This window comes from Aphelocoma coerulescens, chromosome 13 (assembly GCF_041296385.1).
Source record: "Aphelocoma coerulescens isolate FSJ_1873_10779 chromosome 13, UR_Acoe_1.0, whole genome shotgun sequence".
Classification (NCBI taxonomy): Eukaryota; Metazoa; Chordata; class Aves; order Passeriformes; family Corvidae; genus Aphelocoma; species Aphelocoma coerulescens.
Genome location: NC_091027.1, coordinates 9,045,982 through 9,069,541, shown reverse-complemented (window position 1 = coordinate 9,069,541; position 23,560 = coordinate 9,045,982). Strand labels below are relative to the sequence as shown.

General features: G+C 40.0%; 1 protein-coding gene across 5 annotated transcripts; it reads left to right on the top strand.

Moving 5' to 3' along the window:
- Positions 1 to 600: 600 nt before the first annotated feature.
- Positions 601 to 22,832, top strand: SMAD5 (SMAD family member 5). Of its 5 annotated transcripts, none has more exons than XM_069028581.1 (8): positions 601 to 744; positions 1,178 to 1,519; positions 10,340 to 10,874; positions 12,111 to 12,362; positions 13,532 to 13,651; positions 14,284 to 14,505; positions 16,826 to 17,082; positions 17,994 to 22,832. In XM_069028581.1, the coding sequence occupies exons 3-8, from the start codon at positions 10,472 to 10,474 to the stop codon at positions 18,135 to 18,137; spliced, it is 1,398 nt and encodes a 465-aa protein (XP_068884682.1). In that variant the 5' UTR covers positions 601 to 744; positions 1,178 to 1,519; positions 10,340 to 10,471; the 3' UTR covers positions 18,138 to 22,832. The 5 variants fall into 5 exon arrangements, with proteins under 5 accessions (XP_068884682.1, XP_068884680.1, XP_068884681.1 ...); XM_069028579.1 differs by having other exon boundaries at positions 10,257 to 10,874; XM_069028580.1 differs by lacking the exon at positions 1,178 to 1,519.
- The last annotated feature ends 728 nt before the right edge of the window (positions 22,833 to 23,560 follow it).

The window sequence follows — 23,560 nt, the reverse complement described above, 5'->3', positions numbered from 1 at the left end:
GACATAGTCTTAAGCTGCACCAGGGCAGGTTCAGCTTGGGCATCAGGAGGAATTTCTTCGCAGAAACGATGCTCAGACATTGGAAGGGGCTGCCCAGGGAGATGGCGGAGTCACTGCCCCGCAGGTGTTCAAGGAAAGACTGAACGTGTCACTCAGTGCCATGGTCTGGTTGACACCGTGGTGTTCGGCCATAGGTTGGGCTCGGTGACCTTCCAGGTCTATCCAACCTAACTGATTCCGTGATTCTGTGAAAACAGCCCCCATGCCCAGGGCCGGTGTCAGCCGGTAGGTACGGCAGCAGACACGGTACTGGGGGAGAGCACCGGCCCTCGGCCCCAGCAGTGCCCGCCAACGCAGCGGGACCTTCGGGGGCTTTTCCATTCCTCCGTTATGCGGTACGTTACTTTCTGGACACCGAACCCCGCACACTTATTTGTTGATTTATTATTTGCATTTATTTCGCTCCCTTTCACAGCGCAGGGCCCATTCCTCACAGGGCCCCTTCCCACACGGCACCCGCGGCCCGGCCCGGCCCGGCCCTTTTCCCGCTTCCTCCCGCCGCGGCGCGCGCGCGGCCCCGCCCCTCGCGCACATCCGGGTCCCGGCGCTGGCCCCGCCGGCCCCGCCGCCGCCGCTCCCGTCCCGCCGCTCCCCCCGGCAAAGTTTCGCTGCAGCAGCGGCGGCCGCGGCCCAGCCGGCGCCTCACGGACACCCGCCCTGGGGAGGCCGCCTGCTCCGCGCCGGGTGGGTCGGGGCGGTGGGATGGGGCGGGGGGAGGTTGCGGGCCGCGGGGTCGCGGCGCTGCGAGTCGGGTTCCGGGCGGCGGTGGGTGTGGGGGGGGGAGACGGGACGGGCCCTTTGGGAAGCGGGGCCGAGGCCTCGAGCGGGCCCGCAGTGACACGGTGGTCCTGGCGGGGCGGGAGGGGACGGGGAGCGGCCTGTGGGGGAAGGAGCAGCCCCGGGAGGGAGAGGGGAGCGCGGGGCCGCCCGCGGGGCTGCTCGGACACGCGTGGTGCCGGTACAGGAGCGAACATCCCAGTGCTCAGCAGAGGCTCGAGGGAGTGTCTCTTATTTTTTGTTGTTCGGGGTTTTTCGTTTTAGTGGTTTTTTTTTTTGGTGTGGGTTTTTTTCTTTTGTTTTGTTTTGGTTTTTTTTTTATTTTTGTTTTTTTTTAAAGACGAGGACTCCCTTAGCTGGAGTCAGGCCTGGCCGAGCGAGGGGAGAGCAACAAACCCGCACGTTTGCAGCCGCTGGTAAAGAGGCGGGAGGCGATGTGAGGGCTCACACACGACTCTCACAAACACACACTTGTCCACCCTGGCCTTTCTCGCGTGCGCCCAGCCCTGACAGCTGCCTGACAACAGATGCACAGCTTCGGTGATTTAGGACGGCAAATTTTTGTCTTCTGCGGGTTGTAAATTTAATAGAGGAAATATGCTCTTGCGGTTAAAAGCACAAGACTGGAAATCAAGTGATCTGTGCTCTGTTCCAGTTGTGGGGTTTCTGATGTGACCTTAAGGTAATTGAATGGTGTTTCACAGGAAAATGAGATAGGGAAGAACTGATTCAGTAGTAGTGTTGAATATATTATTGAATAGGTTCAGTAATAGTTGTTGAATCTTTTGGTAGAATAGGTAAGGATTTAGAAATTCCGTGCAGTGAATCACTTGGACTCGCTGCTTTAACAAAACCTCCAAGGAATAACTGTCAAAATTTGGATCAGCAGTTTTGTCTGTCATGGGAAATTAGATTGTCAGTATATGATGGTTTTAGATGAAATCTCTTGCTGGTTTTCATTCTTTTGTTAATTCCAGATAATTAACCTTCCATGGGTGGCTTTAAAATACTGAAAACTGAAATGAGCGTTGTTCATTGCATGTGTCAGTTACAGAAGTTCTGCACAGAATATCCTCCTGGTATTCTGAGGAATCACAGTTTGATTGAAGAAAAAGGTGCAAACACTTGCAGTCATGTGCCTGTGCTCATCAAAGCCTGTAATGCTTTATGAAGTTGGCAGCTAGTGGTAGTGGAAGTTAATAGAAGCAGCAAATAACTTAATTGAAGATGTTTCACAATTAGTGTGTTGTAACTTTTGAGAGTGCCCTGTCTGTGTTGGATTTAATGTCTTAATCCCTACCGTTTGATAGTGGTTTACTCTTACCTCTGATATTAAAATTTTGTTCACTTGGCCTTGAAATTGCTGCTGAGTGCTTAATGCCACTTCTTTCTGCAAAACAAAACCCCAACAAACCATGTGTTCACTGGGATACCTGTTTTTTTCTTTTCCTTTCAAATGTGGAGGACATATATTTGAGATAGGAATTTTCTCTTTTTCTCAAGAGGACTTTCCTAGTGGAAGCCCAGATGGACAATCATGATGGGACTGAGAAATGGAAAAGAAGGAGGAGAGGCTTCCTCAGCATTTCTTTCTCTTCTTGATGACAAAAGATCACAACAGGGTGTGCTGCTGTGTACAGCTGTGGTGGGTGGGGTTTTTCTTTTTTTTGAGGTTTGGAGTTTTAACCTCTGATGGAACTTGAAGGAACTGTAATTGTTGACCCTATACTATTTCATACTTGTTAGGAAGTCAGATTTTTAATCTTGCACCTGGAGTGAATGAACTGTACAGAGTTTTTATGATCACAGAATATTATTTGAGCTGGAAAAAATTGTCTCCCAAGATGGAGTGCTCATGCTCAATTAAGGAACCTTTTTGGATTTATTTTAATGTTTTTTACAAATTATGTTGTGATCTTTAATACTTTGGAGGACACTTTAAATTGCAGAAAACTGCCCTATTTTCTTTATAGATGTCTTGAGAAAATGCTAGGAACTCTTTTATTGCTCTTGGCTGAATTACATACCTGCAGAAATACTTCTGTGGCAATTCTGTGCAAGTCCCTGTGTCTTCCTTTCCCTCTAGTTAAGGCCTTGTTGATTATTTTAATGTTTGTTTTTTTAAAATTAAAGTATAAGTTTCTTCAAATGTCTGTGTTAGATCTGGTGGAATGAATTTTAATCTGTTAATGTTTCTTTAAAGGTCTTTACACGACTTTTTTTTAGAAAACAGGTAAGGAGCTTGTGCTCGAAATGAGAAGATTTGTTCTAGTGTGAGCTGAGTGCACTTGAGATATCTTCATGGCTAACGATAAACAGCTCATTAAAAGCAAGTTGAACAGTAATTTAACGCTTTGGCCGTTATCATTAGTCACAGTGCAAGTTCCTGCACTGTTTTCTGGAAGCCTTTTTAGCCATGTTCCTGTGACCACGTAGAAAAGTTTGGCTGGCACTTGAGCGCGCTTGACCAGCGTGGGTTGGCAAGGGGCAGGACTCTGCTTGCCAAGTCTGTATCCCTACTGACCTACCACCAAGGTTGAGCCTGCCAGCACTGTCATCCTTGACAGAGGATCTTTGTCAGAGTCCCTGCTACTGATACACCAACTATGAAGTAGTGTCTCTGAATTCTGGGTCAGTGGATGTCACAAACTGACAAATTTAGAATACTTTGCCATTCATTCATTCTGTGCAAGGGGAAAAAAAAGCTTGCTGAATTACTATTGTCAGTGTTCCCTCCAATCCTGTAGCTTTTGTAAACTTGTCACAGGCTTAATGCAATTCAGTTGGAGTGGAAGTGTATACACACACACATACATCTTTATTTTTCTTCTTCCTTTAGAGCTTTTTGAGTGTCCTGTTTTCCAGGTTATAAGTTTTGTTGCCAACTCATAGTGTTTAGAATCTGTAATGAAGGTCTTGCACATGAACATCTAGATTTCTGGAAGGCTTTGTCCAGCTTGTTAATTTTTTAGCATACTTTAGGGTTTGTGAAAAGTACAAGATGCCCTTTATTTTCCCATTTTTGTCTCCCAAGTGTAGTACTGAGGTCATTCCTAATCACCCACTTGCTTGTCCACATCCACCAACCTACCAGTGGAGGCATAGGCCTTTGTTTTCATGTTTAGTGAAATGCAGCAGTGCTTTTCTCTGGAATTTTAATTAGAAATGGATTCTACGTTGTAGTTATCTGCTTTGGTTAGAGTAGATCTCAAATAACCTTAAAAACAGGAGGCAGTTTCAGGGCTGACTACTGTTGATGGTGGCATTTTCCAGCATAATGCTTCTGTTGGAAAGTGCCAGTTAGCTGAAATAGAAGTGTGAGAAAATGGACACTTCTGAGAAAACACTTAAGGGAGACAGGTTTTGGTTCTAAGATGGAATTTATAATTTTTAGAATTTCTACAAAAGCTGATTGCTCAGTAATTAGAGCAGCTGTAGAGACTAAGGCCATGGGAGCATTGGATGTTTTTTTGTTGTAAATGTGGATGCTTTAAGAAATAGTTAGGACTTTTTTAGGCATGGCAAGTTTTTGTGTTTTCTCCCTCCCTCTCCCTTCCCCTGTATCACACTTAAGTTTAAGTTTTACCATGATGCAAAACAAATTCAAAACTGTTCTTTGATTATAACTTTTCTGAGCTTTTTTGGCATCAGATGGAAGTGAGGGTGCTTTGGAAGTGCAGTGGAGTTTTCTTAGTGATCTTAGTGATCTCTTTGTCTGGACCTCTTTTGTGATATAAATCATTATCACTGGTATTATTTTTTGACAGTAGTTTTTGAAAAAACTTTAAGAAGAAACAAAAGCGTCTCTTTGCTATCTGAGCTGTATCTTCCACGTACATTGTATTACTTGCTGCTTGTGCTTGGCCTCAGAGTTTGTTAGGTTTCTTGTAAGAGAGTGCTGGTTAAATACTGCTCAGCTGACAGAGCTAAATGCTTCGGCATTTTTTTAAGCTGTGTTAGATGGTGTACAGATGTGAAATTAAAAGCAAAAGTATTGTGTGAAAAAGCCCTGTCTGCAACTGTCAGTAGGTTTTTCTGTTCAGAGGACAGTCACAGTTAGTAAAAGTTTTAGATACCAGACAGTTCTTTTCTGTTTTTGTTTACATATATTATCAGTTAGATTATATTGCCTTGCAAGGCATGTTTGAAGCAAGAAGTCTAGTGCTAGTCTGAAAGCACTTGCCATAGATTTTGGTCAACTGGATGTACATTTGTATTGCAAGCCCAGTTCTGATAAAAATATCACAAGTTCCTTTTTGATATCCTTTATAAAATCTCTTTCATCCTTTACTTAAGGGAAAAAGGGCAAAAGAAGTTTTTTCATTGGTGGTATTCTTTGTGTGAGATGTTGCACAGGGTAATTGAAGAAAAATCCTTTCCGTGGAGAGGCTGTGGCGGTGGTCTGCAGCATGCAGGCCCTTCAAGTTTATTAAACAAGTTTTTTAACCACTGTGTCATCTTAGGATTTTTTTTTATGCTTGATGTGTATGAAGAAATTGTGAAGGTAACATTTCTCCTGTATTCTCAAGAAAAGACTAAAGTATGCCATTCCATAGGACTGAATGCTGGGCTGCAATGTGAGCTGTAGACTTGGGAAAATGATAATAAAACCCAAGCACAATCCTGCACAGTTCCTGTCAGGAAATTTATAAGGAAAGAAGGATTTCAATAAAACCAGGTGAAATTGATGTGTGAGGTTGTAGTTTTAAAGAAAGTATTGATCTGTGTAAATAGCATAATACACTGTAATATACTGCAGTAGAGTTTCTGAGCTTTCTGTATGAGTATGTATGTTAATGTGTGTATGGAGTCAAAAAACCTGAGCATTTCTGAGTCTGAAGGGCAATAAAGTTAAGCACAAGAGCTGACTGCAGAACAGTTTTAACTGCAGATCTGCAGCAGCTCTAATGAACTCCCAGTTGTGCTGCTGGTTATAAGTGGTGCTTTGTTTATTGTATGAAGTTGAGTCTCAAAACAGCTTCTAATCATCAGCAGTGAAGTTTCTTGTTTCAGATTGGGTATGATGCTACAGGAGGCTTCCTGAATTTGTGAAGAAGTAAATTAGTGGGAAGAGAATGGTCCTTGTACATTTGAACCCAGGCTTAACACTGGCAATAGGAAAGGATGAGGGACATTGGTCTTCCCATTTTAAAATGATTTTACCCATTTTATTCTTGTGCTTGTGAAAGCATCATTCATTGCCCTGCTGCTTGGGATGATGGTTTGCTTGGTTAATGGTACTTCAAACCTAGATTTTGCAGGTGGAAAATTAGTTTGGAATCAGTGGGAGAACACGTTACATACAAAATGCATCTCATGAAAACAGATATACCATATGTAATGTTACATTTTCTGTTCTGCAGTGACTCTTGCTCAGGCCCTTTTAGCCAGAAGGAGATTCCTTGGTATGGCATGAAATGAACCTACTGAACTTGCCAGTTTAATGCAGGAGGCTAAGAAAATTTCACAAGAACTGCTAAAAAGAAGTTAAGTTGCTCAGTATTTGTGATGGCAGATGGAAGGTGGTAGATTTACTTCCATCTTCTTAAATGAAATGTAAGTTCTGCTGTTGGCCAACTGTGTTTATATCTGTCTGGCTGGATGAAGTATTAAGGAGGGGGTTCAAACAATGGACCTGTTCACCCAGCTAGTTTCCTTCCATTTGCTGTAGTCATTAACAAGAACTTTAAAAATATAAATAATGCATGCCCCAAAGTCTAATTTTGATACAGTGACTACTTCCTTTTATACTTGCCCATTAAAAGCCCCCTCATGCTACTCCATGTAATTCATTACACTCACTCCTTAAAGAGTGTTTGTAACTGGTTTTTTTTAATGTAATAGCATGGTTTTCAGTTGATTTTCTCTTGTAGCTCACCTGAAAAGTTATTTAATAAAAGAAGGTAATGCATAATAGACCCTCTGCCTCTTAAGGAAATTTAAGTAAGCTTTTTTCCCCCATGAAAGTTGTTACCAGCTGTGTCTAGAGGTGCAGCAATACGAGTAATTTGTGCACCACTGAATGAAAATGTGACTCTTTAAAGCATTTGTTTCTGTATTCAAAGCTCAGTGATGCTCTGTGGTACTGCAATCACAGCTCATAACTTGTGCTTTTAAGCCTCAGAAGAAATTGATTGTAAGTACAGATGATCTGGGGAAGCTGTTCCTGGCAGATGTCGTGATTACTTAGAAACCTTTTGCAAATTAGATGTTGAAATTACAGCAAATGCAAGTAAATGTTCTAAATGCGGTTTATGCCACACATTCAGAAATCTAAAAACCCTACATGAATTGCAGTTTCTACATGGAAATGTTTGGTTTCTACATAAATACCTGAACCTACTCCTTTGTGGCCTTAAATAGCTCATGAAGCGAGCTTATGATTCATGAAGCTTTTTAATTCTACCTTGTTTTCTTAGGAAAAGGCAAAAGCTGTAAACCTTCAGTGTTTTGCCTTCCAGAATGAACTTCTGGAAGGTATGTAATGAGATAAATTCAGTGTCATTTGTACTACTCAAAGCCTATTAGTATTTTGTTGTAGTTTCTTTCTTGCCCTTGATTTTCTTGAACAGGTTAAAATACACTTCTGCTGAAGAGTCTTGAAAGCCTCATGGGTGGCCAGAATGGAGTTACAGTAAATGGTATTAAGGTTTTAAACTTCAACAGTCTCATTTTTCAGTGGTTATAGTTACAAGCATGTACGTGGAAACTTTTTTTGAAGAAGTTGAAGCAGTTTTGATCAGATCTGTTCTGGTGCTTCTAAATACTTGTTTTACCAGGCTTTGCTTTTGTTCATGGGCCCTCAGACAAATATGAAGTTTTTAGTGTTGCATTACTCCAAGCAGATTAGTTCTAAAATGAGAGTTTATAGGACAGTAATTTATCATAATTCCCTCGATGCTTTCCCTACAAATACTAGTTACTGCAAAATATCTTCTTAGTAGAACTGTTCCAACTTCCTTTTCTTTTACTGAGCTTGTTTATTCCATGAGCATACTTGCGGGTAAATGATGTTGAAGTTATATAAAACCAATAAAATATCTTCCCTAGTATGGATGCATTATGTTCAAAATACTAAAAAACAAAATAAAATTTTATATGATCATAGCATAGAATTGTAGATCTTTAAATTTTGTTTCTTAATATGGGTGGGGGTCCTGTAATGGGATAGATCAGGGGACATTTCTGAAGATCTCCTTTGAGCTCAGCTTAACTAGAGGAATTTCCAGGGCATCTTCTGCCTTGATGATGCTTAAGGTTCTTTGAAAGCACAGCTGAGAAACAAAAATAGAACGTTTTAATTGTCTTCTGGTCTGAGATTCTAGGTGGGTTAATTTCCTTTTCTAGGGGTGTGAGCAGTTGCTGATCTTGCAGCTATTGAATGTATGCAAGGCTTGAAAGTAAAGTTAGCTGCAACTATAAACAGCTTTTACTTTTTAAAACAGTAAACTTTTATCCTCAGTAAAAGAAAAAAATCAGTCTGAGTTCCTGGCCAAGTTTATCTCCCTTTATGTATTTCCTGTTACTTTGAAGGGTGCGAAGGTTCTCATGTGTAATAGTCCTAGGGAACTAAATTAGTCTTAAAGTGCAGACATGGTGATATTTCTGAAAAAAAAAAAGGTGATATGTAATTATTTGAGTTTTTTTCTTTAGTTTTTTCTCAGTACCTTCTAGGGAGTTACTGAAGCAGTGGAAGACTTCTATTCTCTTAATTTCTTTTTTTCCCATATTTTTTATGAGAGCTCTAGGAAGAAAGACCTTCAAACAGTTTTTCTGTTTGTTTTGCTTTTCCGATTTTTTTTTTTAATATTACTGAAACAAAGCTGAATAATCAAAGACGTACCAGTGGGATTAAGCTACTGTGTGAAATGAATGGATTTTTTCCTGTAAAGGAACACCAAGTGTCCTTGGGTTTGTTCCCTGCTTTCCTCACCCTCTAACGCCACAGTAGAAAATGTAGGATGGTTCCATGCAGGACATAAATGCCTTGCCTAGGGATGTTTGCTGTCGCTTTGGTTGATGGTACTTAGTACCCGGTTCTGTTATATAAAAGTATCTGTCCAAGTGCCTGAGTGAGCCTGTAAATGTGCCCAGACACTTAAAAAGCCTTATCAGATGACTTTTAGTTTATCAAGGATGGGAGAAAAAAAGATCTTGATTAAAGGTAGCAATCTAAGAGAACCAGCACAGAGACATTTAACATCTTGCTTCCTCTCCCCCCCCCCCCCCCCCCCCACCTTTTTTTTCTCTTATGTGCAGATTTGGTGTCTTGGGCTAGGGTAGGTGTTCTAATTCACCGTGGTTTATCAAAAGTGGAGAGACAATGTTGTTTGGCAGTCTCTGTAGCAAGAGAGGAAGCATCTTTTGTTATTGACATCCTTTCTCTTAGCTCTGCTCTTGCTTTTTGCCAGCTGCTCATTGTCTATACTTGCTTATTTAGTATTCACAAGGGATTTTACAAGTTCTTATCAGTTCGTTGCCACAGCACATCATTTCCTCTTGTCATCGGTACTCCTTAAATTGCTGGGGGGAGGATTTGCATTAGGGCTGGTGAGTGGTAAAACACCATTCATGAGGGAGTTGTTCTGCTCCTCTCCTTTCTGAGACAGTTTGTAGTAAAGGTCACATTTCTAGTGCTTACTCCACCATATCTTTTCCCCCCTTCTTTTTTCTGGGGAGAAGAAAACAGTTGTTTTTTTTTTTTTTTGCCAAGGCTAAAAATATCCAGCACTTCAGATATTCTTAAAAGATACAAGGAAGTGCAGCATAAAATTAGCTACAGCTAAAAAAAGGTTGACCATCTTTCTGAGTGGCTGGAGAAGGTTTAGTTTGTGCTTTGTATTGGGTTTTTCTTTTAACTGTGCTTTGTTTTCTTTATCTACAGTTTCTTCCTAATTTTTTTTAATACTCTCAAAAACATGGAGTAACTAATTAGAGCTCTAGAAAAAGCAGATGCTTTAGGAATTTTTCATTTTTGGAAATAAGGATCCATTTGAGAAGCTGAGTATTTCCATGCAGTACTGGCTTTGGAACTGGTGTTTCCACTCTGCTTCTTCCCTGTTTCTTCATGGCAAGTTTAGTCTGCTAATGCAGCACCATGACAGGGATATATTATTAGTTTTAAAGCATATTCCTCAAGCCTGTATTCTGAGAGAAAGTCATCAGTTTAAGGAATATTAATGGGAACTGTGCTGTCCCTATCATCCCTTGATGGTCCCTTTTCCCACTAATCAGTAGTGCAAGCTTTGAGGACTGATCACTTTTTTGGGGCGAGGTCATAGTACTTCTGGGATTTTGTTTTGAAACAAAATCAGGTGCAATGCTAGGGTTGAAACAGTAAGTCTTTTAATGTCTGCCTTTTTGTTTTACCACAGCCTTTGCTTGTTTGCTAATTCCTTGTTAAATTACCTTTTTACTAGAACTAAATTGGAGGCATCGATCATCATTTTTGATGTGAAGACTTCATCACTGACCATCTCTATGTTCATTTGTCATCCTCCAGGAAATAATACAGCTCATCAGTTGCAATAACTGCTTTGGGTATACACTGACACTTACTTGGAAAAAACCAAATAATTAAACAAAAAAACCCCTACAGACAAAACCCAACAAACTTTTTGAAGACTTGTGTCAAATGACGTCAATGGCCAGTTTGTTCTCCTTTACTAGCCCAGCTGTAAAGCGTCTGTTGGGCTGGAAGCAAGGAGATGAAGAGGAAAAATGGGCAGAAAAAGCTGTTGATGCTTTGGTAAAAAAGCTGAAAAAGAAAAAAGGTGCTATGGAAGAACTGGAGAAAGCCTTGAGCAGTCCAGGACAGCCCAGCAAGTGCGTTACTATTCCCCGCTCTTTAGATGGACGGCTCCAGGTTTCTCACAGAAAAGGCCTTCCCCATGTGATTTACTGTCGCGTGTGGCGCTGGCCGGATCTACAAAGCCATCATGAGCTGAAGCCATTGGATATTTGTGAATTTCCTTTTGGATCCAAACAAAAGGAAGTCTGCATCAATCCATACCACTACAAGAGGGTGGAGAGCCCAGGTATGTTTGAAAGTTACTGTCCTAAAAACTGAACAGAATCTTTAGCAACCACTTACTATTCACTCCATTCTCCTCCTTCTCTGGTACTGTACAACCAATTAAAAGTGGTGTATGATCAGTTTGGGAGAGGAGTGTTCAAAGTGTACATTACTGGTGGGGTTTGAGGGAGGTGTGTTGTCCATTTGGTACCAGCTGTTTTCTTTGGGATTAATTACCTTTTTCCCACAGACCTCTTAAGTCTGCTGCCCTTAAAGTTAGTAGCAAAGTTCTAATTTGTCATGAAATAGAAAGCAGTGATGTGTTCTTTCAGTTTCAGTTTCTTTGAGAAATTGTTTCAAACTCTCAGTCCTTGCAAGGAAGTTGGTGGCCGCCTTTCAGGGGCTTGCTACTTAATCTATGTGTGACATGAATTGAGGAGATAGAGAAAAAATAAAATGAATAAAATTCTAGGATGATAGAGTTCCCCAGATGACTTCCAGTTAGGAGACAGCAGAGATTAATGGAACCAAGAGACATGATCAGTTAGAGCAAGGTATGTGTCAGATGTGTGTCAGGTAACGAGCCTGCTGTTAAAGTGTGCTGCCGTGGGAAAAAGTGAGGAGGATTGGGATTGCGGTGAAGTGATGAAGAGTGTTGCTCTGGCCAGTGGTGAGAAGTTGCTTCCCTTGCTCGCCAAAGTGGTTGTAACTCTGCTGCAACCAACTGTAGTGCTCAAGTGCACTACTGCAGCCCTGGAATTCCAGACTCCACCAGTCCTGAAGTTAAAACTCCAGCTTAGCTATAGCTTTATATGGCAATATAGATTTTGTTTGTCTTCAGTGGAAGGACAATCTGTAACTGTATAGTTTGACTGTAGTAATGGGGACTGTATTTCTGTTTTCTCTGATTTGCTAACGTATGCAGGCAGTGAGTTTTGCACTTCTGCGTCAGTATTTCAGTGTGTGCCAGACTGGTTTGGTTTATTACTTTTTAAAAAAGGTGATCTTCGAGTTGCCTGAAATAGGTGTGTTTTTGTGATTTTTGCAAGAGTAAAGTTTGAGTCTTCCATCATGCATGAAAATAAATAAAGGAGAGAGGATGGGTTAAAGGCATGCCAGATTCATCCCCTGCTCCCCTTCCCACCCCAGCTACTGTTGAAATTATCATGATGAGCAGAGTAGCACATTATTTGTATCTCTTACCTTATATCTCAGTTTTTAACCTAAATGTATCTGGCTTTTGTTTGTTTTTTTGCAGTTCTACCTCCAGTGTTAGTGCCTAGACATAGTGAATTCAACCCCCAGCACAGTCTGCTAGTTCAGTTCAGGAACCTCAGCCACAACGAGCCCCACATGCCACACAACGCGACATTTCCCGACTCCTTCCAGCAGCCCAACAGCACTCCCTTCTCCATCTCTCCAAACAGCCCCTACCCCCCTTCTCCAGCCAGCAGCACTTACCCAAGCTCCCCAGCCAGCTCTGGGCCATCAAGTCCCTTTCAGCTACCAGGTGAGCACAGCCTGAACATCAGTTTAACAAAAATAATTGAGATGTCACGTGTTGTTGTGACCTATGACCTCAGGAATTCATGATATTTGCAATAAATGGCTTTTTCATTTGCATTTTATGGGATTTTCTTGCTAGTTTTGTCACTGGTCAGAATTAATTGTTACAGTTTTATTTTTCCAAATGTTTTTTGTCATGGAGGTAATACTGGTGAGTTATTTTGCACAGCTTCACTATAGAATAACTAATCCATATTTAGAAGAATATTTAGCAATGAAAAGAAAGCAAAGGCAGGCTGCTGAACAGGAAGTTTATTGATGTCTTTCACTGAATAAAAACACTTAAAATATGATTATTAACTGGAAAAAAGTAACATTTTTGTTGGGAACAGCTCAGATTAAACTGATTCTGTTTAACTGAGTTGGAAAAGACAGAAAAAACGATACAGACAAAGGAAAGAAGTCTTACTGATTCTGTCTGATTATTGGGGTGGTTTATAAAGCCAAGAATTTAATAGATTAAAGATTTTATTTTTCCACTAGCTCAGTGGCCTAATCTTTGTTCTTTCTGGTTGCTCAGTTCCCCAGGAAGTGTCCCAGTCAGTGGGTATCCCTGTTGGCCAAGTGCTGGGATCTCTGGGGTATATGCATTTATGGGGCATAGTGGGGTGTTGACACACTGAGTGCTGTGCTGATGGAAGAAAACAGATCCACACTTTTGTAATGAACTCAGCCTGCAGAAGCAGAAGAAAAAATAACTGTTCTAGGCCTTTGTTGTACTAAGCAAATAGTTATTTCTTCTACTGCTTTATTTTTGAACATGGAGAAGAGGTTAGGCAAGAAAGCTTATGTTCGTGTGACAAAAAGAGGGAAGCAGAGTCATCTTGCCCAAATGCAGAAGTGCAGGTATTAAAGAAAAAAAGGCAAAAAGAAAAGAAGTGCATCTCATATTTTCTTCAAGTTTCCAATCTTGTTATTGGTCCATAGGTAAAAGTTCAGCTGTTGAAGGAGTTTACTGTGAAGACAGCTGGCTGTGTTCAGATTTCTTTGAAAATGAGTCCAAATTTTTTAGCATCTCTGGTTGGGGAATATTTTTGTGTGTTTACAACTGTAGAATGTATAAATACATACTCTAAATTGTTGAGGTTTATTCTTACTTTTTCATGTTTGTAGCTGATACTCCACCTCCTGCATATATGCCCCCTGATGAGCAAATGGGGCAGGATAATTCACAGTCTATGGACACAAGCAATACAATGATCCCTCAAATCATGCCAAATATATCTACCAGAGGTAAGTTGTATGGTCTGGTGTAGAATGACATAGTTTGGCTTCTTGCAACTCATGACCAAACGGAATGAATAACTTCAAATGGGCCAGTAAATCTTGCTGATAGGTGAAAGCAGTTCAAACTGGAGCTGTAAGAGACAAAACTGAGAAACAAAACTTGCCTTGCTTATTTTAATTTTCATCTTTTGCTTTTAAAGCCTCAGGTGCATAGTGTGGCTTACAGTGAGTTGGACGTTTTAATTTCTTTCTGCTACCTTTGTCTGTTGCTGGAATAATATTTGCACAAAGGCTCTGAAAAGTGAGTCCCAAAGTACCAGTTAGAACAGGTCTTTTAAAAGTGGACAGAAGAATTACATTTTACTGCCTATCACAATAGTCTTATGTGTGTGTGTGTGTGTGTAAGGTTGTTTTTGTTCAATATCAGGCTTAAAATTGGAAAATAATCATAAAATCAACAGGCAAGCTAAAATCCACAAAGGTCAAAGTAGTTAAGATTATAATCAGGACAGTTCTTGCCCATCATAACTGTTTACTAAGATTTTACTTAGCTGATGGTGTTTTGGAAGGTCTGCTTGACAGTTTTAGATTTAATATTTTAACACTTATGTAAACTATTATTTCCATTTGCTTTTCAGATGTTCAGCCCGTTGCCTATGAAGAACCCAAACACTGGTGTTCCATTGTGTATTATGAATTAAATAATCGTGTTGGGGAGGCTTTCCATGCATCTTCCACAAGTGTCTTAGTAGATGGGTTTACAGATCCCTCCAATAACAAAAACAGGTTCTGCTTAGGTTTGCTCTCCAACGTTAATCGCAACTCAACGATCGAGAACACTCGACGGCACATTGGCAAAGGTAAAACTGAGCTGTCTTACTCATGAGTGAGAAACCAAGTCCTTGGTTTTATTCCAGCTTCTCTGTACTGCAGCAGTGATTATTCTCAGATGAGAATGCTAGAGGTAATCTGAGATGTGATACATTATCCACCTCTCCAGTATCAGAAAACAACTTACTTAGGCATGGTTTGATTCTAAGTAGTCAGGAATTGCATACATTTTTCTTTGTCACTAATTAAAAAGACTAAGTATTACCCCTTCCTTACCAAACTAGATTGTCACTGGGGCTTGCTTGTTAGGGTGAATAATGTGTAGAATTCTGTTTTTCAGCACCAAGAAACATTGCAGGATATGCCATGATACTCTACATTATATCTATTTCTTAAATCAAATTCTTCATACATCTTTACAGTATGTCAAAGATTTTTTTGTTTGTTTTGTTGTTGTAAGGTATTACCTGCTGTCTACAGTATGTTCAAATATCTTGGTGAGTTGGCAGCAGGACTTTGAAGTGCTAATGCAGAATTGCAAGGGCTCATTTGTTGGAGTGAATCCATGGGGCGTGGATGTGTGTGGGAGGGATTCCTGAAGACAGCAGGTTTTGCAAGATCTTCTAGTTTTCCTTTACTGTTTTGGCTGATAGCACATAGAGATGCACAGTTTTCCTCTTTGATGGAATGTGCTTAGATTATCTTAAGTTGTAGAACACTTTTTCTGAATATCTTTTTTTTTTTTTGTGATTAACTCAGTCCTGAGAAGAGAACCCTGTTTCTCTTGCACATATTTAGAGGCCTTTTTACTACCTAAGAGCATTTGGTGAAGTTGGTCTTGAGTTTTGATTGATGAAAATCCACCCTGTCACATAACATTCTTTTAATTAGGAACTACTATAAATATGACAAAATTTTGCACATAATCTGGAGACCAGAAGTTCTATTTGTATCTTTTGGAAACATTGGCTCTGCAATGCAGTTGTCCAAAAAAATTTATTAATAAAATAATGTTATAAAGGGGAACAAGTAATTTGTGGGGTGTGGGTGGTTTGTCAGGTTCTTTTGTTTTGGCTCACCCCTTTTGATGGTATTGGCAGAGAAATCTTGTGCATCTGCCTAAGGTCAGAAGTGTAACCAGAACCATCATCATGTTATAGAATAGTAATGAACTTTAAAATGTCTGCATCTCTAATAGTAATTATTTAACTTAAACTTTGCTTTATGGTAACTGTATGGTAACTGTTCTGACAACAAGATTGCTTAGGGATAAAGTACTGTTTATTTATGGCTTATGTTCAAAAGGTCTTGAGGTTTTGCCTCCTTAGAACTACCCAATCCTATTTGCTAAGGTTTTTTACTGTAGCTGGCAAGTGGTGGTCGTTGTCTTTTTAAATAAATAGGGTTGTGTTGTGAAAATGCATCTTGCCCACCCCAGGTTCTCTGACAGCTGATTGTCTGACAGTAGTTGCTGAAGCCAGTGGTTCCTCTGTAGCCTCCATCCTACCTTAGTCCCAAGTGGGTCTTGCAATGTTCGCAACAGTTGCTGCTGTCTGAAAGATTAACTTGCATCTATTGACTTGCTGCAGCCTCCTCTGGCACACCATGGGATAGTCCACAGTGGATTCTCAGGGTGTTGCAGGGAAGACTTAAACTGAGCTATATCCCAACTATGTAAAATTGGAATGGGGGAAGGAAGGCAGATGTTTCGATGAAGGAGCAGTGAGAACCTGTGTTTGGGTGCTAAAGGGATGGGCAGCTTCTATATGTTAATTTTTAGTTAGTAATAATGTTGTATAGACTTTAAAATGTGTGCATAGCTGTACACACACAGATGTGCTAAATCTAGGGACTTTGTTGATGTTATGGTTTGTAAAGCCTGATGGTAATTAAGTTGAGCAACTAATTGGACTTAGCTGTCCTTCGGCTTGATAAAATGTACTGAAAATCAGAGCAGACTATGGGTATACTTTCTCATTTGTGTCCATCCTTCTCCCAGGACACACCTATTTCTGTTGTACTTGGCATAGGCAGAAGCTGCCGGGTGTATAAAATTGGAGTTTTAAAATCCACATAAATTCTATAGGAAAAAGCTTGAAATAGCAGTTGAAATGTGGCAGTAATTTTTTCTTTCTATTCTTTAATTGATCAGAGAAGGACATCTAGTGGCTGGTGTATCATGAGCCTGCTGTGTTGAAAGTGTGTTATAGTGCGAGCAGAAGCTTTTCTGAAAACCTCCTCGTGCAGAAATTTACTCTTTTTTTTTTCCATAAAAATAGAATTTACAACAACTGCCTCGAAATCAGAGACAACAAAATAATTTGAAATGTTTTTATCTTTGTTTTCAAGGAGTTCATCTCTACTATGTTGGTGGAGAAGTCTATGCTGAGTGTTTAAGTGATAGCAGCATATTTGTACAGAGCAGGAACTGCAACTACCACCATGGCTTTCATCCAACAACTGTATGCAAGATTCCCAGTGGATGCAGTCTGAAAATTTTTAACAATCAGGAGTTTGCTCAGCTTTTAGCTCAGTCTGTCAACCATGGATTTGAAGCAGTGTATGAGCTCACCAAAATGTGCACCATTCGAATGAGTTTTGTAAAGGTAAATTATTCTGAGGGTATTAAACTTTATTGTGGGTTTGGGTATTTAGCAGTAATTCCATTAGCACTGTAGCAAAGCTGTTCTGGCCTGATGTGATTCTTTTCAATGATAAGTATATTTAAAGTGATTAACTGGGGGAGAGGGAAATCAGTGCAATAAAGGAAAAGCACAGATTGCTGTATTGAATGTTGGCTGTGTATTCAGTTACTTCAGTATTCAGGACAGGAATTTATTCATTGTGGTTGCTGTAATTTTGTTAAAGGAGATTTGAGTTCATGCTCTAAATTTGAAGTAGCAAAGTGAATAACAAATCCACTAAAGGAATGTGATTAGAAAAGAGCATAATTATTGAAGAAAATTTTTAACTTCTTCAAACTGATTATTAGTTTAAAAAAAACCCTGGGTATGGAAAAAAGACATGATTTGAGTTTATGAAGTCAAGCTGTGCTGTTATTCTCACAGGAGTGTTTTCTGAGCATTGTTTAATCAAGATGTTGTCTGTCTCAGTTTTAGTGTGGAGTCTAAATTGGGCTTTCCAGGTGTTTTTGCATCTTGTCCAAAAGATGTTGGTTTTGTCAGTTATGACAAATACTGCTGAGTTTGAGAGTGCAGAGGAGAGGGAGCAGGAGGCTGAAACAGAGGAGATGTGGCCGTGGCCAGGAGTCATCCTTGAGTCAGCGGTGAACTCCACAGGAGTCTGTAGCACGCGAGACTTAATTCGGGCTTCCAGGTGCAGCTTCCCTCCTGCTCCTTCCCAGCCTCAGGTTCATTCCTTTAGATCAATGTTACTAGACTGTGAATTACCTTCAGATAAGTATCTTGAGATCATGATTTCCAGCTTCTTGTTAGCAGCTATTTTAAAAGACAAGCATCTCCTCAAATTGACTGATACCATTTTGTTCATTTTCTAGGGCTGGGGAGCTGAATATCACCGACAGGATGTCACAAGCACCCCGTGCTGGATAGAAATTCATCTTCATGGGCCCCTCCAGTGGCTGGATAAAGTACTTACACAAATGGGTTCTCCTCTTAATCCCATCTCATCTGTTTCATAGTGCTGAAATTCCATCTTCAGCCTTATTTTTAGCGAACTTATTCTAATTCTAGAGAAACTTCCAGTGGATACTGTGAGCTATATGGAGAATGGATCTTATGATTTAATTTTTTTTTTTTAGATCCCTTTGTGACCAATTCCATTGTGTATAGCTAATCAGTTTTACATTTCAAATTGTTCTTGTGATGCTTAAGTGACAGTTGAGCCCTAAGGAAAAAAAATAGTCTATTGAAAAATTCAGAACACTTTCCCTTCTTCCCCTAGAACTTAAACAGACAAATGTCTTAACTGGAAAACCTTTTTGTCCTGTAGGGACAAGAATTAATGAAGACTGACTTCAGAAAATAAATACATATCATAATTTGGGATTATTTTTTTTTAATGTTTATGAAATTGTTTGAACATGTGCAGTTACAGCTTGCAAGCTGTATTTTTAGCATAGTGTTTTAACATCTTAAGGTTGACATCTGTCATAAGCAAAATTAGACTTTATTGTGGCTCATTTGCCTCAGATTGAACAATGTGATTTTTTTTTTTTAAGTGTACACATGAAAAATACTTTTTACAAATATTGGAGTGGTGTAAAAACACTTGTATTTTCTATTGGAAAATGCTATCATAAACACATTGTATATTAATGCAGAATAGCAGTTCTTAGCCTTTTCCCACTTTGGTTTTGTAATCTCTCTTTTAATCACCATTTAAAATAGTAATTGATCCAGGGTAAACATCCTGCACGTTTCTGGAGTAGTGGTTCTTGTTTTGCTTTGATTTACACTCATGCCATTTGGATTTGGTTGCCAAGGCTATTTCTTTTTAGGTACCTTTCTCTATTTTAACATAAACACTACTATTTGTAAATGGCAGTGCTTACTACTTTTTTGGAAGGAATAAGTTTTTTGTTTTCTTTTTGGTGTTCTAGCTTTTTATTTTACCTGTCTGGAATTGATCTGTCTTAGGCCTTTTTAGTCTCTCAGTAGACGCTATGCAGTATTAGTGATTACACTGTATTTAATTCACTTTCAAGTATGAGTTTGAGTCTCTTTGAAGACTGTGAGTGGCTTAGCAAATGAGTAACTGAATGCAGAAGCTTTTACTTCCAGATCATGTAATTTAATACAGACCTGTTGGTAATGACCAAAAGTAATCACTTCTTTGTAGCCTGCATGAAACAGTGCTCTTGATCCTGTCCCTGATGGCAGGGTTCAGTCAGAAGACTTGTAACTGTGGTTGGCATCTTTATGGGATGTTAATATGATGATGGAATTTCTATCTCACATGTAAAGAATCACAGAATGTTAAGGGTTGGAAGGGACCTTAAAGATCTCCCAGTCTCAACCCCCCTTCCATGGGCAGGGACACCTTCCACCAGACCAGGTTGCTCAAGGCCTTCTCCACCCTGGCTTTGAACACTACCAGGGTTGGGGCATCTACAGCCTCTCTGGGCAACCTGTGCCAGTGCCTTACCAGCCTCACAGTAAAGAATTTCTTCTGTATAGCTCAGCTAAATTTGCCCTCTTTCAATTTGGACCTGTTAGTCCATGTCCTGTCACTACAGTTCCAGACAAAGAGTCCCTCTCCAACTTCCCTGTAGCCCCTTCAGATACTGGAAGGTTCTTATGAGGTCCCCACTCAACCTTCTTTCTCCAGGATGAACAGCCCCAACTTTCTTAGCCTCTCTTCGCAGGGAAGGTGCTCCAGTCCTCTTACCAGCATTGTGACCTCTGGACTTGCTCCAGCACTTCCATTTCCTACACTGAGGGCCCCAGAACTGTGCTCAGCACTGCAGGTGGGGTCTCACAAGAGCAGAGCAGAGGGGGACAATCCCTTCTCTCACCCTGCTGCCCATGTTCCTTTGGATGCAGCCCAGGATTCCGTCGGCTTTCTGGGCTGTGAGTGCTCAGTGCCAGCTCATGGTGAGCTTTCTATCAGCCATTACCCCCAAGTCTTTTCTCTGCAGGGCTGCTCTCAGTCAATTCTCTGCCCAACCTGGGTTGTGTAGGGGATGTCTGGGATTGCTGTGACCCAGGTGTAGGACCTTGCACTTGGCTTTGTTGAACTTCATGACATTTGCATTTGGCAAACTTTGGTAGAGAATTTAAACACTGTCCTAAACACTAAAATGATATACGCGTATTTCCCCCCTTTATATAATAAAAAAGAGGCTGAAAGAAACATTTTAAGATAGTTAGAAATTAATTATATACAAAATTTTGCATGCAGACAGACCCTATTATATTTTTTAACTTCTCACCTTGATTTTTCTCTTTCCTGAACACCTCTTCAGAAAAGGGTTCAGTGTTTGGGGAAGAGGCTGAAAACTCTAATATGCAAATACTTATTAAAAGATCTGTTGCAGTTAATTACTGCAGTCCTGAAACAATGATTTTTTTTAAACAAGTTCTTGTGTCTTCTGTTGAATGACAGTTTCTCCTCAAATGTGGAAATTGTGCATCATATGGTACCTAAGTAACAAATGATCTTAAAGGATTAAAATTGTTTACGTGTCATTAAAATGTTTTTTATGAATTGCCTTAAAGGAATAAACTGTAACACTTCTGCAGAACCTTAATGTACAGGACTTTCTGTATTACTGTTCTGGTTTTTTGTGTTTTGTTTTGTTTTTTTAAACAGTGTCTCAAGTATGTTTGAAAACAGATGATTGCATCTTTGGGAGAAGGGGAGTAACATTATTTGCCACTTAGCTTTGGGTTCTTCCCTTTCATTCTTTGGAGCTGCAACCCACAGACAGTTCTTTTGATTGAATGAGATGCCAAGTCAGTTGGCCACAGGATCCAGCTTCTATTTTCTTCTTGGGGCCTGACTTTTGTCAAGTTGCTGAATATGTATATTTGACACTACAGAATGTTATATTTCTTGACTAGCTTATGTAATAAATGACATGGCACATTGAATTAAGGAAAGATTGCAGTTGTAGGTACAAGATTTTACTTTATCCAAAATGTTTTTCACCTGGCTTCATCTCTGTTCACTTGTATGCTTATATGTGGCCAACTGAATGACTCAAGAATGGGTGCTGAAGTGGCTGTTGTGAGCCAGAGCTGGTGCTTAGTGCTGGTATTGTGGTTAGATTGGCTACCCATGCACTGAACCATAATTTCTGCAATAATATCCAGTTAACCCACTTCTGATGCTGTCATTAAGTACTGAAGTGCTCTGGCATTTTTCTGCTTGTGTACATATTCTGGAACTGTAATAGATGCAGTGCTGGGATATCCTTGTGGCTGCTGGTTTTGGCAGGGCAGGCTTGCAGGAGTGAACCCAGTAAGATTTGTCTGCGTTCTTCTACTTCTCTGTTCCTTCATAGTAGGGCTTTCTGGGAGCTTTCTGGGTAGCAGATTTTGTGTGCTACTGGTTCATGGTGTTCCTAACCCTGTTTTGTTCATCTGTGCTGCTGATACAAAATTCAGATATGGGCACACGGATGGATTGGATGGAAAGTTGTTAGATGCCAACGATGTGTGAATTGTAGTGAGAGCAGGGAGTGCTGCTCCTGGTACAGCACATTGTGCAGAATTCACTTCTTGGTCTAGATGGAGGGATGGAGAAATTAACTCAGCCAGTGGTGTGGTAGTGGCAGATGGAGCCTTTCCAGTGTAGCCCAGCTTAGACTGAATACTTTCAGTAAAAAACTGCTTTGGCTTTTGTAGTGTATTTCCTTCTTTCTGGGCATCTTTCTGCTTTGCACCAACCCCAGCACTGACTGACAGCTTTGGCAATACCAGCAGAGAGCCTGGAGCAGGCTTGTACTTGAGCCTTTCTTGGGATTGCTTTTATGGTCACTGAGGTAAGACAGCAGCTTGGCTACTGCTCCTTCGACACCTGGGTCTTGCTGGCAGTCAGTCAGTGCCATGTGTATCACACTCATTTAACTGCATTAGGCATGAAGTCGTTGTCCATGAAGTGTTGACAGTGGGTTATAGATTCTACAGGACCAAAATAAAACCTTCCAGTCCGACTGACCGATGAGAGACAAATCTGAGAGAACAGCCCAACAGGCAAAAGAATGATGAAACAGCCCAGGTGTTACAATTCAGGATAGAACTGTTTAAAATACTGGGATTCTTTTCCTTTTTGCTTGAAACAATGATTTTTTCCCCCCCACAGTATTAAAATGTGAAAGTTGTCAATTCTTGGGTGTAAGATTAACTTGGGATTCTTGCAGTATAACTAGAGGAAATTAAAATGTGTCAGGCTTCCTCACTAGTCTGAAATAATAACTTTTCCAGGATATTGTTTTACTTGCTCAAAGTGTTGCTAGTGATGGTTTCTGGAAAAACAAACAAACAAAAACCAAAAATGAAAGCAAAACATTTTCTAAATGTTTTGCTTCAAATGACAAATGTGACTAACTTTCTTCTGTAGTTGTGAAGTTTCTGTTGAGGAAGGTTTCCCATTCTGAATTCAAATCAATAGACCAAACGATCAGATTACAACATAATGTTGCTTTCTTGTGCTGCTCCATAAACCTGCTTCTGTGTTTGTTGCAAGCATAACCTTTATGCTTTTGTTTACATTGTAGGAAACACAGTTCTAGCAATGACGTTTTTTCATTTAACTCTAAACATCTTTTTTATTTTGTTAATTTTAAAATTACTAGGTTTTGCTATGTTATGTTTTAAAAGATATTTTTTGCATACTGCTGCTCATATTTCAATAAACAAAACAAAAACCACACAGATTCTTCTGATTTCCTTTATCTGTAACTCTGTCTCAAGTATTTGTTTACAAGGGTTAATTTATCACATGTAACTTGCTGCTGATGCCTCTCCATGTCCATATTCCTGCTCGTGCAAAGGTGATGATCTCATTTTAAAAATACTTTTCTGTAGCTTTTTGGTGACATAGAAGCTGCTATGCGCTCCGAAGCAGAGACTTAAATTATTTCATTCTTTTAAAGACTTCTTTTTTCTTGCAGAATACAGCCAGCCAAAATGGCATCATTTTGATAGTACTTATAGAAATACTTCAATTGGTAATATGAAAAATTGTTTATCTATAAGACTGTAGCAATCTGATTACTGTTGGGAGTGGTAGGGTTTTTTTTTTTACCATTGTGGCCAACCATAACATTTTGAAGCAATTCATCATGTCTGAATGTGTCGAGCTTTGAACTGACCAACAGCCTTTCAGTGAATTGAAGGCTGCTCAGATATCTCTTGTAACTCAGTGCTGCTGCAACAAAATGTAAATTTATAAGTTCAGTGAACTTATTTTTAAAGACTGAGGGGAAGAAAACTTTACCCTTGTTTACCAAGATACTGCAGAAATAGAGGTTGAAAAGTGGTGTGCATATGTTAAATCTTTTTTGGACAGAGTGAGTACAAAAACCCTGAATCCCAATTCTGCAATGACAAATTATTTCTTCAGTATAAAAGTGAAATGAAAATGTTGATATGACTT

What these genes read in the sequence shown, in the direction of transcription:
- SMAD5 (XM_069028580.1), top strand. Translation starts at nt 10,472, where the DNA reads ATGACGTCAATGGCCAGTTTGTTCTCCTTTACTAGCCCAGCTGTAAAG. An exon ending in CAAGAGGGTGGAGAGCCCAG is followed by an intron (nt 10,875 to 12,110) that starts GTATGTTTGAAA and finishes GTTTTTTTGCAG; the next exon opens with TTCTACCTCCAGTGTTAGTG. An exon ending in GCCAAATATATCTACCAGAG is followed by an intron (nt 13,652 to 14,283) that starts GTAAGTTGTATG and finishes TTTGCTTTTCAG; the next exon opens with ATGTTCAGCCCGTTGCCTAT.